This window comes from Sinocyclocheilus rhinocerous, unplaced genomic scaffold (genome assembly GCF_001515625.1).
Source record: "Sinocyclocheilus rhinocerous isolate Xijiao unplaced genomic scaffold, SAMN03320098_v1.1 scaffold1898, whole genome shotgun sequence".
NCBI lineage: Eukaryota > Metazoa > Chordata > Actinopteri > Cypriniformes > Cyprinidae > Sinocyclocheilus > Sinocyclocheilus rhinocerous.
Genome location: NW_015661023.1, coordinates 934138 through 951964, shown reverse-complemented (window position 1 = coordinate 951964; position 17827 = coordinate 934138). Strand labels below are relative to the sequence as shown.

General features: G+C 35.8%; 1 protein-coding gene across 1 annotated transcript in view; it reads right to left on the bottom strand.

The window, feature by feature from the left end:
• Positions 1-15327, bottom strand: part of mpdz (multiple PDZ domain crumbs cell polarity complex component) — an 80672-nt gene extending 65345 nt beyond the window's left edge. Inside the window, exons 1-3 of the mRNA XM_016535702.1 lie at positions 15191-15327; positions 11561-11634; positions 7783-7952 (exon numbers count right to left, since the gene is read on the bottom strand). Coding sequence (XP_016391188.1) covers positions 7783-7952; positions 11561-11634; positions 15191-15192 — 246 coding nt within the window. The 5' untranslated portion in view covers positions 15193-15327. The remainder of the gene's footprint in view (positions 1-7782; positions 7953-11560; positions 11635-15190) is intronic.
• Between the last annotated feature and the right edge of the window lie 2500 nt (positions 15328-17827).

The following is a 17827-nucleotide window of genomic DNA, read 5'->3' as shown; positions in this document are numbered from 1 at the left end:
CAATACCGTGTTCGGAAAGAAAATGACGTGTATACGGAACCCCTAAAGGGAATAAATACGAGATGGGAGGAAAATATATATTTCAATATTTTCCCTCGCAGTTATATCGTTGGGTAATTATACTACGTATATTTCGGGCATCGGGGAGCCGCTATTATACCTGGCATTGAAACTGCTTTTGAATGCACGATCACTTTTTAGTTTCACTTTCTCTTTCGAGATTCGCGATTGCACAAAGTCTGTTTATAGTCTGTTAATACTATGGAGGGCAATACCACACATTTTACAAAATTAGATGTTTGTCAGTGGTGCTCAGGATCTGCAAATCATTCACCATCGTCCTCAGTCATCTCTCCTTACTCTGTTTATGTGGCAAGTGAAATTTTATGTACTGTAATGTAACAGGCAACCGTTACAGTTGTCGTGTCGCGCCGCACCGTGCCGCATCAGCTAAAGTCTGTCTGCACTGGATGAGACAAAGCGACCGTTGAAAATCATTTGGAATTTGTGTCAGCACTTCAGAAATAGAACGTGGCAGCAGTTTACTGTCGCGCCGTGCCGAATCCAGTGTAGACCGCATCACTGATATAATAAGTTCTATACACTGATCTATATATAATTATTCTCTATTATAGATCAGTGGTTCTATAGTATTTTGCCGCACCTCTCGCGTCCGGTGTAGACATGGTGTTAGGAATCGTTATTTGTTTTCCGTGCCTTATAAGGATTCACGCTTCGGGCACACCCCCAGTATAGAATGATACTATAGAATAGAATGAAGGATCGAACAATCGATGGATGGATGGAACAATAGAACGATGGATGGACGGATGGACGGAGAAGAGTGACAGAAAAACAGCCCAAATCACTCCTCGCTTTGTGTGTTCCAACCATTCAGCTTTTTTCACTGAGCATCTAAAAATATAAATAGCCCTGAAAGAGCGTGGAAAACTCATTTGTTTTGATAATTTCTGGTGATAATTTGTCCTCCCAGCCATCTGTGCACACATGTTTTTCATTACATCCAGGAGCTGCTTAATTAACTTTTTATTTCCCTCCCCGACTCGAGCGCACACTCCTGATGAAGTACAAACCATTTCACATCAATTACCGCGACAAAACGTGCCCCAAAAAAGCATCTCTCTGTGAGAAAAATAACAAGCACTTCACATTGCAATGTGTTAAGTCATTTCCTTAAAACATTTGCTGTTTGTTTGAATTTAATTGCTTATTAAACCATTGTCTTTCCGGCTCGGTTTCACCGATCTGCACTCCTTGCTGTTATATCAGTGTTTGTGAGTCTATTCCACATGAACATCTAATGTGTTGGTGACTTATTAAAGGAATAGTTCAGCCAAAAATGAGAACTCTGTCATTTATTATTTATTCACCTATTTTGTGAAAAAAAAAAGAAGTTGACGGTACCATTCATGTCCATAGTATTTATGCCATACTAGGGATGCACGATATTATCGGAACGATATCGGAATCGGCCGATAATGGCTTAAAATGTAAACATCGGCATCGGCCCGATATGAAAAATTATGCCGATATGCCTTGCCGATAAAATGAATAGCTCACATGTGCTCAGGGTGTGACAGTGATAACATCACGTCAGCAGTGTGGCGTTATATTTACTTAGGGGGCGCTGTTGGCTTACTTGTAATAAAATGAAAGTAACATACAGAAATAACATTAAGGTTGTGATTCTGATTGTAATTCGGATTAATAAAGCAGCAATCAGTGTCATAAAACAACGAGTATGCTTTGATTTAAAGGTCAGATTATATAGTTTACATGAATAAAAATCACAAACATGACACTTGTAAATTAAATAATTTGATATCCACCTTATTCCTAAACACGGATGTAAGCCTATGAGTGAGACTTCCAGTTCATTAGGGAAATAACGAGAAGAATAACAACGTGCAGTAAACGGTAAAACTGTTTGCAATACAAGTCAGAGTGTTCATAATTAAGATAATACACTAACATAATATGGTAAGACAAAATGAGCGGTTTTGTACAGCTAAAAATAGCTGGACGCAGATGAGACCGAAAGCGACCCATAAAACTTACAAATGGCCACGCCCATTTTTACGGGAAGAATAAGGTGGATACAGATTTATTCATTAATGTGTAATATATATATATATATATATATATATACATAATTTTTTTTTTTTTCAAACCGATTATGAAAACTACAAGGAGCTCTAAAAGATTTTCAGAATTTTCACAACTCTTTTGCTTTAGACCAACTACAAATGTTAAATCTTCAAATTAAATGTTAAGGTTACCACTGTACTTCTCTGAGAAAAAAAATGCAGTGATTGATTTATAGTTATTATCAGCTTTCAGTGTAGTCTCATAATAAAAGAACTTCATTAATTGTTCATTTAATTCTAACAAATAAGTTTTTTTGTCAAAAACTAACCAAAATTAAAAATGATTTGTTTATAATCCCTGCACAGGAGAAACTTGGTGTTGTTTCCAAACAAAAGGAAATATATTGGTATCGGCCAAAATGAGTTGAAAAATATCGGCATATCGGATATTGGCAAAAATCCAATATTGTGCATCCCTATGCCATACTATGGAAGTCAATGGCTACTGTCAACTCTTTGGTTACCAGCATTCTTCAAAATGTCTTTTTTGTGGTTAACAGAAGCAAGCAACTCATACAGGTTTGGAACGACACCAGGGAGAGTAAATGATGACAGAATTGTAATTTTTGGGTGAACTGTCCCTTTAACAAACCATTATGTCAGGTTCTGCAAGTTTTATGTGGCTCTTCTGCACACGAACGGCCGCTCTTCAGTCTGCTGCAGTAAACATTAATGTTCATAAAAGTCTCCCAGAGGCCCTTCAGATTAAGCGCCGCAGACTCCCGGCTCGGTTGCTGATCGTGCACAAGCTTTGAACACGCTCGAAACTATGTCAGCTCTGCGAGAGCCTGTATTTGTTAGTCTTCCCGTGTAAGAGGATTAGGCCTCCAGTTTGGCTCGTCCACGTTTCAAAAATTACTTCTGCTCCACTTCACACATGAACTCATGTCTCTCTCTCTCTGCGTTCTGGTAACTATAGCAACACAGACAAAGCCAGACGCAGCAGTTGGCATAAACAACCCCGGAGGTTAGTGTGGACCGAAAGAAACTCTTCTCGGGTTATTAAAGGTGTTTGCTAAAGAAATCGGGATGTTTACTTTTGCCTAAGTAACACATTTTCTTATTAGAAACTGCATAGAAAAATCTACTTGTTTGTGTCTCCCCTTGTGAAAAATAAGTACACTTGTTAAAAATAGCACTTATTACAGAAATAAGTATATACTTAAGTGTGAACTGAATGTAATATTTTCAGACACATCACTGCATGTTAATTGCATTTAAATAAAAGGTAGCACTTTAGTTTAGGGACCAATTCTCACTATTAACCAGTTGATTATTAGCATGCATATTACTAGAATACTGGCTGTTTATTAGTACTTATAAAGCACATATTAATGGCTTATTCTGCATGACCATATTTTAGATCTTTTTATACGACCCTACACCTAAACTTAACAACTATCTTACTAACTTTTAATAAGCAGCAAATTAGGAATTTATTGAGGCAAAATTAATAGTTAATAGTTAGTTGATAGTGAGAATTGGTCCCCAAACATAAGTTTGGCTATTTAAATGTATATTAAAATGCAATTAGCTGAACTTTAAAGTGGTTTTGGCCCACTTAAGTAGGACTTAATAATATGTAATTTCATAATTACTTCTGTTGGCTTTGAAATATGGTTCAAGTATGGCTGAATGTACAGACAAGCATTTATGGTAAATTAAAATATACTTTAATGTCATTCCTAGTATGTCATGTATTTAAATATAACTGTAATTAAACATTTGATGAAGCTGCAATTTAGTACATTTAAAATATATTAACTGTAAATAATATATCAAAACAATACTAAATCAAATATCAAAAACACTAAAGTTAAAATTACAATCAAGTACTGTACATGTTATTCAACACATCAAAATAAGTACATAATACAACTTTAAAGTAAAACATTATTACAAAGCTCACTTAGTGTACTTAAGTGTGTTCAGAAACAGTCATGAAAGTGTCTCTCTTTAAGTCACTTAAGTGGCTTTTTATTTAATTGATATTATATTATCTGCAAGTACAGTTTTATAAAAATCAACACTCAAGATTTGAAGTAGACTACAAGTGCACATTCTATAGAGTTAAGTGCACTTCTTTTTCACAAGGGTCATCAGCTCTGTTCTATACGAGTCCATAACTTTCAGACTGACATTAGATGGTTTCCTTCTTCCACACAGGCTGTTAACAGCGTTACTTCCTATAGCAAATGCATGTAAAAATCTACTTGTGTGTGTCTCCCCTTGTGAAAAATAAGCACACTTTAGAATACTGTTAAAAATAGCACTTATTATGGAAATAGGTATGTATACTTAAGTGTGAACTGAACGTATTGTTTTCAGACACTTAATTGCATGTTATTTTTCAATTAAATTAAATTTGTTAAATGAGTGTTTTTTGACCCACTTAAGTAGGACTTAAGTACATCCTTATCCCCCGGTTTGACAGACAAGGCTTAAGCCTAGTCCTAGACTAAAATGTAAGTCTGAGCTGTTTCAACTGAAAGAAACTTGCACTGACTGATCTTAAAATATACCAGTGCCTTTGTTTTGTCTCAAGATGCACACCAGTAATGTTTTTTTTCTAAGCACGTTCATAAAATAAATGCTTAAATGTCCTAATTGAACTTTGATCTAATCCTGGTTTACTCTAATCCCCGTCTGTGAAACCGGGTCTATATGTAATTCCATAATTACTTCTATTGTCTTTAAATTATGGTTAAAGTACTGCTGAATGTACTGACTAGCATTTATGATCAACTACAATATACTTTAATGTCACTTCTATTGAAACTCGTCTGTCATGCATTTAATATATATTTGTAATTACACATTTGTAATGATGAAGTTGCAATTTAGTGCATATAAAATATATTAACTTTAAATGTAATATCAAACAACACACTAAAGATAAAATGATAATCAAGTCCTTAACATGTGCTTTTTAAAACTTTGACATTATTTCAAATTTCACTTTTTAAAAGTGTACTTAAGTGTGTTCAGAAACAGTCATGAAAGTGTCTCTCTTTAAGTCACTTAAGTGGCTTTTTATTTAATTGATATTATATTATCTGCAAGTACAGTTTTATAAAAATCAACACTCAAGATTTGAAGTAGACTACAAGTGCACATTCTATAGAGTTAAGTGCACTTCTTTTTCACAAGGGTCATCAGCTCTGTTCTATACGAGTCCATAACTTTCAGACTGACATTAGATGGTTTCCTTCTTCCACACAGGCTGTTAACAGCGTTCCGCTCTGCGGTTCATAAGTATGTGTGTGAAGAGAGCGAGAGGGAAGGCCGCTGGGGATTTGATAATCTCCATTCCTCTGTTCCAGCATAACTCGCATACTTCAGACCGAACGGCTGCCGGCGCCAAACTCTCCATGAACACACAGAGCTCCAAAACCCCAAATCTGCCCAATGAGTGAAGCTTCTCCCTAAATAATTAGGCTGTGCCTTACTTATGAATATTTTCCAGTATTTGCATTGTTTGTGATTCGAATAATCACGTAATCTCAATCAGCTCAGATCAGGGGAGCAAAGATTCACAGCAGACTGTCAAAACAAATCATTGAATAATTAACTGAGACACAAATCTTAAGATTAGCTGTGACTACAGCATGTCTGAAATGACCAAAGACACGAGGCAGCATACTGTGCAATATATACGGTTCACTTATATATATATATATATTTAGATCTTTTGCTTAACTACACCAGTAATGAACATCAGTTTTACATTTCCAAGCATTTACACTGCTGGAATTGGTACGATTTTTAAAATGTTTTTGAAACAAGTTTCTTCTGCTCACCAAGGCTGTATTTATTTGATCAAAAGTACAGTAAATGCAGTACAAAATTGTAAATATTTTTGCCATTTCAAATAACTGCTTTCTATGTGAATATATTGTAAAATGTAATTTATTTCTGTGATCAAAGCTGAATTTTCAGCATCATTACTCCAGTCTTCAGTGTCACATGATCCTTCAGAAATCATTCTAAGATGCTGATTTGCTGCTCAGTTATTAATAATGATACTTTCAACATTCAAAATCTTCAAAAGAACAGCATTTATTTGAAATGACCCCAAACTTTTGAACAGTAGTGGATGTAAATAACTCGCATACTTCAGACCGAACGGCTGCCGGCGCCAAACTCTCCATGAACACACAGAGCTCCAAAACCCCAAATCTGCCCAATGAGTGAAGCTTCTCCCTAAATAATTAGGCTGTGCCTTACTTATGAATATTTTCCAGTATTTGCATTGTTTGTGATTCGAATAATCACGTAATCTCAATCAGCTCAGATCAGGGGAGCAAAGATTCACAGCAGACTGTCAAAACAAATCATTGAATAATTAACTGAGACACAAATCTTAAGATTAGCTGTGACTACAGCATGTCTGAAATGACCAAAGACACGAGGCAGCATACTGTGCAATATATACGGTTCACTTATATATATATATATATTTAGATCTTTTGCTTAACTACACCAGTAATGAACATCAGTTTTACATTTCCAAGCATTTACACTGCTGGAATTGGTACGATTTTTAAAATGTTTTTGAAACAAGTTTCTTCTGCTCACCAAGGCTGTATTTATTTGATCAAAAGTACAGTAAATGCAGTACAAAATTGTAAATATTTTTGCCATTTCAAATAACTGCTTTCTATGTGAATATATTGTAAAATGTAATTTATTTCTGTGATCAAAGCTGAATTTTCAGCATCATTCCTCCAGTATTCAGTGTCACATGATCCTTCAGAAATCATTCTAAGATGCTGATTTGCTGCTCAATTATTAATAATGATACTTTCAACATTCAAAATCTTCAAAAGAACAGCATTTATTTGAAATGACCCCAAACATTTGAACAGTAGTGGATGTAATACACATTTCAAACAGTAATATGCTACATTTTTGACCTCATGTATGTTGCATGTTGTCACCATGTTAAGGAATAGTTAAGGGATAGTTCACTCAAACTACCCACTGCTACCCATTGACTTCCATAGTATTTTTTTTTTCCATACTATGGAAGTCAATGGGTACCGCCAACTGTTTGGTTACCAACATTCTTCAAAATATATTATTTTGTGCTCAACAGAAGAAAGTAAGTCATACAGGTTTGGAACGACATAGGGTGAGTAAATGAAAGAATTTAAATTTTTGGGTGAACTCTATTTTTAAATCTGGGGTGTGTTTCCCAAAAGTAACTATGGTCGCAAGTTCCGTCTTTACCAACAGAGTTCAATGGAACTTAAGACCATAGTTGCTTTTGGGAAACGGCACCCCTGTCTGATTTGTGAATAAATCATTTAGTTTGATTTGTAAACAAATTACTCGGTCCAAATATAAACAGGAATAAACTAGTTGAAAAGAATAGGTGAAAAAAATGATTGGTTTACACAATGATCCATTCCATGAGTGAGCAGTTCTCAAACTAAACGCTCTTTTAAAGTGTTTTTTGCACCTGTCCTTATATGAACATTCTTTGAAATTTCCAATTCAAGTCACATGGAGGGTAAATAAATCAAATTATTATTTTTTTCTCTGTTTGAAATGGTTTGTTGTTTGGCTAACAAAACAGAAGTGTTATTTCCAGTGTTGTGCTTTTTCTTACATGCTCCTTCAGATGCTGCACTGATTTCTGCAGGGCGAGGATCTGGTGAAACAGAGGACTCTGCAGGACCGCCTTCAGAAGATTCAGCTTCTCCTCAGCAGGAACATCTGCTCCCTTTTCTTTCAAGCGAGACTGTAACCTCTCCACCGCCTGCAGACAGCGCTGGGTATCTGGGTATCACACACACAGACACAGACACAGACACACACACACACACACACACCTGTAACGAAACTCTGGAGACCACCGTCAGAAATTATTTCCAATCACAGAAACTATTCCAGCTTTGACAGCCTTTCATTTCTGTTTGTTCACTAAAGTTTGAGTATCGTGTCAGAAGCGCTGATAGATCCTTCAGTCTGTGATGAGCTGCGGTAGAAATGTTTTCTATAATTCACTTTCTTTCTCACACAGGTACATTATTCCACTTAAATATTCAGGGAATATTTAAATAATTGAGGGAAGAGTGGATTCGCATCCGTTCATCTTCAGAGCGGCGTGGAGTGTTTTCTGTGGAGGATTTCATTGCCGTGAGGAGGTGCTTTGTCTTCTAATCGCACAGCCTGATGCCTCATGGGTATGAATGCTAGAGCACACATTCCTCTCACTGAACAAGAGCAAGAGAGTCAATAATTCACAGCGAAAGCTGGAAAAAAACTTGCACATAGGACAATTTATAGGGTGGAGCTTATTAATTAGACTATAACCCACATAATATAATATGATCTCTGACTGTTGTGCACTAATTTAAGAGATCTGGGCTGCGTTTCACAATATTGTACGCCCATGTACACTCAAATAAATATTTTGGCTTAAATGTAACATTTATGTATTTGAATTTCTGTGTCATCACGTTCTATTAGTTCTACAGCTTCAGTTTCGGACAACAGTGAAACAGTGCAACAGTGAAAAGAGACCCGTTTCAAACAGTGTCGCGTTCCGAACGTTGTTTAAGCGACATACACCGGTATTGCGGTATTTTAAAAATTCATATCATAACAAAAATAAACACCGGTATTCGGTATGAACCGGTATACCGCCCAGCACTAATTACATGTAGAATTTGCATCCATTTGGATCAAACGGTTTTAACATAAACTAACAAACATAAGGTGATGCATATTTATCAGTCATACATTAATAGGTCAGATTTCTGTATTAGTACTAATAAACTGAAGGTTTAAATGCACAATAACCAGCTTTATATATTTATCATCAATAAATCTGATTTGTTTCAATCGCGTACATTTTAACTAACTAAATATAGCCTGTTCCACAGCTGGTCATATCTTATATTTATATAGACATATTTTATATCTTAATAAATTTAATTTCTTTGACGATGAACAGATTTTTATGGAAGCTGTTTCTATCACTGAATAAAAAATAAAACAAATGTAAATGTGACTTTTTATCTCACAGTTCTGATTTTTTGAGGGAAAAAAGACTATTTTCCTGACTGGTTTAATTTATGTATGACTCCCATTAAATTTGTTTATGTTAAATCTGCAATGGACCGATATTTTATATGCAATTCAAATACATTTAGGCCTAAATATTTTAGATCATGCCACTATTTTCTATGATCTCCTTAGGCTTATGCTGTGGGAAACGCAACACAAGTCTTCATTACAGCATTTGCTAATTTCCGAAATATTTCTGACTGCATATTTTATGATAATTATAGCCACTGTGTGAGTTTTTATTTTTATGTATTGTGTCTTATTTTGTGCATATACAAGACAAGTGCTGCTGCCTATCTTGGCCAGCATACTCTTGTAAAAGAGATTTTAAGTCTCAAGAGTTTTTATTCTCCTGCTCAAATAAGGCTGAGAGAATGAAACATAAATAGCGCTCTCCTGTCAGCTATCGGCACTTTTTTATTCCTTCACAACGAGGCACAAAGTGGCTTTCCAGAACCTTCACTCTCTCTGCTCCTCTCTGGTGGAATGAGCTGCTTTGGATAAAAGCATCTGCTAAATACGTACATGTAATAAGCAACTTATTTCTCATATATGAGCCGCCAGCAGGTATGCAGTGTGTATGTGAGGGTGACTGAGCTGTTGTGTGAGACTGGTTTGTGCAGCCATGCCTGGCGAACGCCTGGATAAGCCCCAGAATCCTGCCATAGGGAGCCGCTCGAGCCTCCAGGTTTGTCTGCAGAAGTCTAGGTCATTTCCATTCTCACCGAGTGTGACTAAAGCAGTGTGTGTGGAGTATGTGCAGCTCTTCAGAAACCACTGACTGTAAACAACCCCACAACAAGCAGCAAGAGCAAGCAAACTCTCACACAGAGTCACACACTTTTCCTTTCTGCCGTATATGGCTTTTGGACACATCGGTGGCATGGAAAGTAACTCCAGCACTTTACAGAGAAGCTTGAGCTGTTGGCCAGTGGCAGACGCAAAACTAAGATCAGCTTTATGTGTGCGCAAAAGTTTGGGGTTATAATAAGATTTTTATTAAAAATACTGTAAAAATTGTAATGTTGTGAAATATTATTACAATTTAAAATAACTGTTTTCTATTTGATTATATGTTAAAATATAATTTATTCCTGTGATCAAAGCTGAATTTTCAGCAAATTCAGTGTCACATGATCCTTCAGAAATCTCTTTACTGTCACTTTTGATCAATTTAAAACGATCAGTTTCTTTAAAATTATAAAAACTTAACTCTAATTAATTCTAACTCAAATCTCCAGGATGTAAAGATCTGGAGTTTTGGTCTGTAGTACGGTAGTTAATTATGATTAGAACTAACTAAATTAATAAATAAATAAATATTGGATATACATTTAACCAGCAACACACTTAATGACTACTTTTCTACAAATAAAACTTTTATATTTCTACATAAAATTCAAATCTGTTGTCTTAAAGGATTACATGGATTTATCAAAACATGCCAAGAACCTGTCCAGGTCATATTTCAGTCCAATTAATTTTTAATAATTTCTAATTACTATGCTTTTGCTTGTTTTTATTTTCTGGTTAAATAATGGCTGAACTTTCCAAAACGTTCACTCTGTTAGAACAAGTTGCTTTGGATGAAAGTATCTGCTAAATGCAAAAATGTAAAATGCATAAATGTTACAAGCAAATTTTATTAAAAACAAACAAACAAAGGACTACATGGGATTATCTTACAAAACATGTCAAGAACTTGCCAAGCTCATATTTCACTCCAAAATCTAATTATTATTATTATTATTATTATTTAAGAATTATAGTTATTTAAATTACATTTTGTATAAAGGATATGCAGCCTCACAAATACAATTTCGTCTTTTGATTTTAGGGTTGAATATTGCTCTGAAATGCTCCTGACAGGTTTTGTGAGATTCAGCTCATTCACTCTGATCTTATGGCACTTGGCACAACATGAATGGCCACAGAATGATAAGAGCACACGTTTTAACTTATCATTTTATTATTTCACACTCAGTATTTTAACTTAAGCGCTGCAAGCCATGCACTCAGAGCCGGACATGTAACTTTAAAGGAATTCCTTTAGCTTATTACCGTTACTGTGGCAGCCAGCAACAGCACAGCTTAACCCTGCGCACATTTTTATATTTAGTTATATTGAAAAAGTTTCAGTAGCTGTCGGGCAAGATGGTGGATAGCAGCAGCGGCACATAATATCCGCATTCTGATTGGTCAGATCGCCTGTCAATCAAGCTCCCTGCGAACGGTCAATTACCCACAATCCTGTGCAGACCAATCAGACATCAGAGGCCATATTTCCACAGAAATGCAAAAATAAATGAACTTACCCGTTGCTTCGATCATCTTGTGTGTCCTTCCTCTCTCTTGTTGTCTTTCCTCATTACCTAGACTTACGTCATGCCTGAAATCAACACAGTTTAGCTGTTACAAGTGCATTTGACAAAAGGGACAAGGACATGACATTCATTTTATTGTTTGTAAATACAGAACTGTACCAATTCGTACATACAATGCTGTGCAATGTTGCTGCTGTCAACTAAAACTATTAAAAATAGATTTTTGGTGATTGAAATAAATCAGAAATAAAATAAATGAATGTAGAGCACCAGTCTGTATTTGCAGAAAGCAGAATAAGGCTTGAGAGCTTTAGTGGAGAAACTTAAAATTTCAGTATGTTTCCTAAATAAAGCTATTGTCTGGAGTAACATAAAAAGTGAGCAAACAATGACAACTTTCATTATGGATGAACTATTTATTTATAATTTCACTTGACTCTGTGACCCTGGAGCACAAAAGCAGTAATAAGTAGCACAGGTATAGCCTATTTGTAGCAATAGCCAACAATACATTGTATGGGTCAAAATTATAAATTTTGCTTTTATGCCAAAAATCATTAGGATATTAAGTAAAGATCATGTTCCATGAAGATATTTTGTAAATGTCCTACCGTAAATATATCAAAACTTAATTTTTGATTAGTAATATGCATTGCTAAGAACTTCATTTGGACAACTTTAAAGATGATTTTCTCAATATTTTGATTTTTTTTTGCACCCTCAGATTTCTGACCACCCCGTGGTTCCCATGACGATGGGACACAGAGACTGGCTCTGGTTTCTTTAGAGACGTCTGTAAGCGACAGGTCTGCAGTGAACAGCTGCCATTGTGGGAGTTTTTTATCATCACTGACTACAATGAGAGGAGGATGAGATTTACTGAAGAACCAGAGCTGACGTAAAACAGTCCAGTGTGCATTATTTCCTATCAGAGGTCAGCCAGAGACTAAATTCTTGCCCTATCAGCAGTCTGGACAGCGTCTAGATGTTTGACATTTTCTGATAAGGGTAACACAGTCAAGACATTTATAATGTTACAAAAGATTTCTATTCCAAATAAATGCTTTTGAATTTTCTATTCATCAAAGAATCCTGAAAAGTAAAAATGATCAGTTTCCACAAAAATATTTGTCAGCACAACTGTTTCCAACATTGATAATAATCATAAATGTTTCTCGAGCAGCAAATCAGCATATTAGAATGATTTCTGAAGATCATGTGACACTGAAGACTGGAGTAATGATGCTGAAAATTCAGCTTTGCATCACAGAAATAAATTACATTTTAACAGATATTCACATAGAAACAGTTATTTTAAATAAAAAATAGCAGAGGACCTAAGACAGATCCTTGTGGCACTCCATATTTTACTGGTGATAATTGAGATGACTCCCCATTTAAATGAACAAAGTGGTAGCCATCTTAAAGCCTGCCCTTGAATACCTGTATCCTTAGTGAGCAGACGATTTTTTAAAACACATTTTAAAAAATCATACCAACCCCAAACTTTTGAACAGAAATGTTAATAAATGAAGAAGAAGAAAAAAATCCCAGACTATGTTAAATACAGGATGAGCATGGCTTACTATTTTTTGTTTCGTCCTTTGAATTATTGGGTACCAAGAGCATCAAACCATCGAAATTTAGAAACCAAAATTGAGGATCTCCACTATGCATTTTATGGTAACACTAATACATTTCAACATTTGATTGTAGGAAACAATTTGTCAACGTTTGCATCATAAACATTTAGGAACAGAATAGCTGGATCACCAAATCTTAATACTGAAGCAAAACCACTGCATTAGAATAGCAATAACCGTCAGTATCACTATCCGCTCGGCTAAATGCCCTCTATATGTTAGCCTCGCTGCTGTGGTCATATGGACTAATGCTCTTACGTGAGGATTAACTTCTTCCTCCCTCCCATCATGCAGGTTTAATTAACGTGACGGAGACACGCTACAAGAGAAGATCAAGTCTTTTCTCTCCTACACACTACACGAGTAAAACAACATGCAGCCACGACCAAACAAAAAGTCATTTCAAACAGATGCGTATGCCATTTCTGCAACAAAGACACACCATATATCAAAGATAAGTTAGTTAAATAGTGTTTATTACTCTGCAATTACAGGGTGATGAAGTAATGAATGAAATATCACTATTTGATGTCACACAGATGTAGCTGGCCTGTTATCTGCATATTAAAGAGATTCTGATCCACAGCAGCTGTTGAAACATTGAAAATGATTGCCAGATTGTTTCAAGTACGCATTATTTGGGTCACACAATTTCAGATTAAGAAAATGTATATAAGGTAAAGAAACTCACGGCCTGAAGTTACTGCAAAATAACTGGGCTCACAAATAAAGACTGAAGCACAGAAACGGGTCTGACGTGTCATTTTGTGTGGGTTTTTTTTTTTTTTTGGCCCTTAAGTCCCTCAAAACACACTTTTTCTCACTAGTTCAGCTTGTCTACTAACAATGTCCAAACACATGCAGCACACCAGAATTGTGTGATTTTGTCATATTTTTGCAATGCAGATTTTACTAGAGAATGTAGGATTTACTTTGAAACTATTTTCACTCAGAAATTGCCAGTACATTTCACATAATTACAAAGAAAAGGCAAGCACCATTGAATTAAACATGCAATTTTGATGTAGGAAGACTGAAATAGGAGGCTACTTCCTTGTAAATTCGAATATTTTGTTTTACTTAATTTCTTACACTGTAGCCTACATCTAAAGTTATTTTGCGTTAAAAAAATATTTATTGGAAACAAATTGTAATAAAATGGCTCGCTGCTTTGTCTTACTGAGACTAATTTAATAACTCGCATTTATGTCTAAGCACACGTAATGAAATAATATTTTAATAATTTGGTAGTTTGATTGTTAATGACATCTAATAAAAATCCTCACAAGTGATTTTCGTCACGTCTCATCGCATGCTCGTCTCCTTGGTAACCAAGCAAGTACACTAACTTTAGGGACACAACTGTTGCTGCTGGTGGAAATGATGTCACAGCTGAGGGACAAATTGATCTACAATAGTTGAGTATCTGAAGCGCGCTGTTTATTTCACTCTTTGTTTAGACCGTATTTTGTGATGCATTTCTTTTTTGAAGAATGCGTCTAGCACAAAGGAAAAAAATTAAATACACATAAAATGCTTCAAAAATAGAAAAAAAAAAAAATAGCTGTAATGGGACCTTCATATAGCGACAGAATCAAAACTAGGCAGATAAACGTGTCTGTCTTGGGACAGTGTGTCAGATAACGCGTGTCCCGTTACTCGCTGATCTCTTTGTATCCGCAGGCCTGTCGGGAATAAAATCCGCTTTTCGTACCGAGCACGGAATGAAGCAACAGGCTGCTGGCGCGACGGACGACGAGAAAAGTTGACCAAACGGAGCAAATAAAGTTCGGGAGACGGCATTAAAATAACGACGCACGGCGGCTTTCATCAAAGAATCGATGATGCGCGAGCGACACTGTTTCGTTCCAACAAAAGCGCGTTTGTAACAATGTATCTCAAGCCGACCAGATCAAAGCCCGCCGCGCCAGTCACACACATTCGCGGAGAATAACGAGTTCTGTTGAGAATAACTTACATGAACGGCGGTATCTCGCTACGGGACGGAGCTTATCCGGTTGTGTTGTGTTAAAGATGGGCGCTGTGTTTGAAACTGGAGCCGCCCCGCAGACACACACACACACACACACACACACACACTGCGCCGCTCCGTGGCTGCCGCGACCACTGAATCCCTGTAAACCTCACAAACATCTGAAGAAAACTGCACTGGAATAGATAAGAGAGCCTGCTTGGTTCAGAAATATTTTATTACCAGACACAGAAAATCATATAGTCAGTATATATATATATAATCGGGGCTAGTTGTCACATGGGAAAGTTGTCATTCCAGCAGCTTGCAGCAGGGAAAGAACAATCCACACTGCTTTCACATTCCACTGGGCAAAGATTGCAGACATACCAGTCCCTCTCTCCTCTCCCTCTTCTGCTCCATCAGACTCGGGTCACCAAAAGTTCACTTAAAGAGTGTTTATGTGTCATATATAATGAATTCTTTGTTTCCCATGTTCACGTTTGGTAAAATAATTTACCCAGTGTGATCCCAGAGTAAAAAGAAGAGGCTTATAACTATATGTTTTATTTTTTTATTTTTAAACTACAGTATTTGTTAAATAAAGCAGTAGTTTAGCCCGTATAGATATACACTGTAAAAAATGCTACAATAAAAACCTGTTAAATGGTTTGGTGTTTAGTGTTTGTGTGAATGACACTGAGCACCTTCTATATATATGTTATTATTTAAAAGCTGCTCGTGATGGGTTTTGGTTCATCATGTGACTTCCTCATCACCTCCTGCATTTGGTGGTTATCAGTGTATTACAAAGGTACAAAACTGATTTCAGTACTTCAATAAGGTTGGTATATTAACATTATATCAGTTAATGAAATTACGCTATTTAACTGTAAATTTAAGTTAAAACCATAAAACCTAAAACGTTGCTATCGTATTTTTTTACGGTAAAATTCCGGCAACCACAGCTGCTGGTTTTTTACCGTAAATTTTACGGAATTTTTTTTACAGTGTACATGGTTTTATTTTTACAGCATTTCTAAATATAATGTTTTATTTTGTCTATATTTATGTTTATATGTTTTAAACCGATCTATATGAATACATATTTAAGTAGTCTATTTTTCAGAGTAATAACAATAAAACCACAGATTTTGAAAGTGATGAAATTGGACTCTATATATACATCTATATACATCTTTCAAATACATTTAGTGGCTTGATGAAAGCAAATAAAACAATATGTGAAACATAATTTTTTTTTTTGCATTTTCCAAACAATATAAAAACAGTATAAATATAGAAATGCACTAAAATAGCGCAAGGTGAAGTAGCATAAATTTTGAAAAAAGCACAAATGGGTAGTTTATAAGGCAAAAAGAGACCAAAGAGCAAAACTTGAAGCTAGCAAAGTACTAGTACAAGGAGTATCAGTTTTACATTTTCAAATTATGACAATCTACATTTTTATGTAACTGACTTATTTCCAGTCTTAAAGAAAGAAATTGCACAGTCCAAGCAGTTTCTGCCACTGGCCACAAGTTTAAATTCGATTTTGAATCCCAGATTTTCATAGCATGTTTTTATGGCGTCAGACTGTTGACCCTGCTGTTTATTCCTGCAGTGAGCACGTTAGCAGATGTGACCTGCACCTAAAGTCCAAGACGACCAGCAGGACCATTCATCAAAGACTTTATATTGGACATACCGCTCCTGTTTTTAATTCCAGTGTCAGGAAGACTAATTAGGATGTAGAGGGAATATCAACTAATTAGGTGCACTGCCTCTACATTGAAAATCAAATCAGAGTATAGCTTGACTGCATGAATAACCGCGCTGCATGCACAGACTCTCAGACAGGAACTCATCCTGTTCAGCAAATATTCCTTGGCTATGTTTGCAATGCACAAGATAACACATTGTGTTCAATTTTACATTTTCATTATTAGTGTTTTGTTCTCTAAAATAACAGATCAAAAACATCTTATTTGCTCAATATTTTTCCTCTTTTAGAAAGACATAGAAACAAAATAATTGGTGAAGTTTAAAGAAATAGGTGAAATGAAATGAGAATTTGTTGAAAATGTCTTCACCCTCAGAAAATCCAAGATTAGGATGAGTTTGTTTCTTCATCAGATTTGGAGAAATGTAGCACTGCATCAGTGTCTCAGCAATGGATGCTCTGCAGTGAATGGGTGCCGTCAGAATGAGAGTCCAAACAGCTGATAAAAACATCACAATAATCCACAAGCAATCCACACCCCTCCAGTCCATCAGTTAATGTCTTGTGAAACTGTGTGTTTGTAGAAACAAGTCCATCATTAAGATCTTTTAACTTTAAAACACAAGTTCATAATAACGCTTCCTCCAGTGAAAAAGTGGTCTGAATCAGGAGAGAAATCTGCACAGATCAAGCACAGTTTACAAGCCAAAACAGTCCAAGATGTTAACACAAGTTGTTAACTCATGTTAATATACCGTTTTTACAAATGAGGACATACCCAAAAGGAGGTTTTGTCAGATTTATATCACTTCTGGGTACAAATTTGCCCTCAAACACACTGAGAACTGTGGCGCTGAAACACCTGGAGAAGAGCGAGTCCCTTGCGCTCATAGTTTTACAGGATTAGCGTCTCCTCTCTG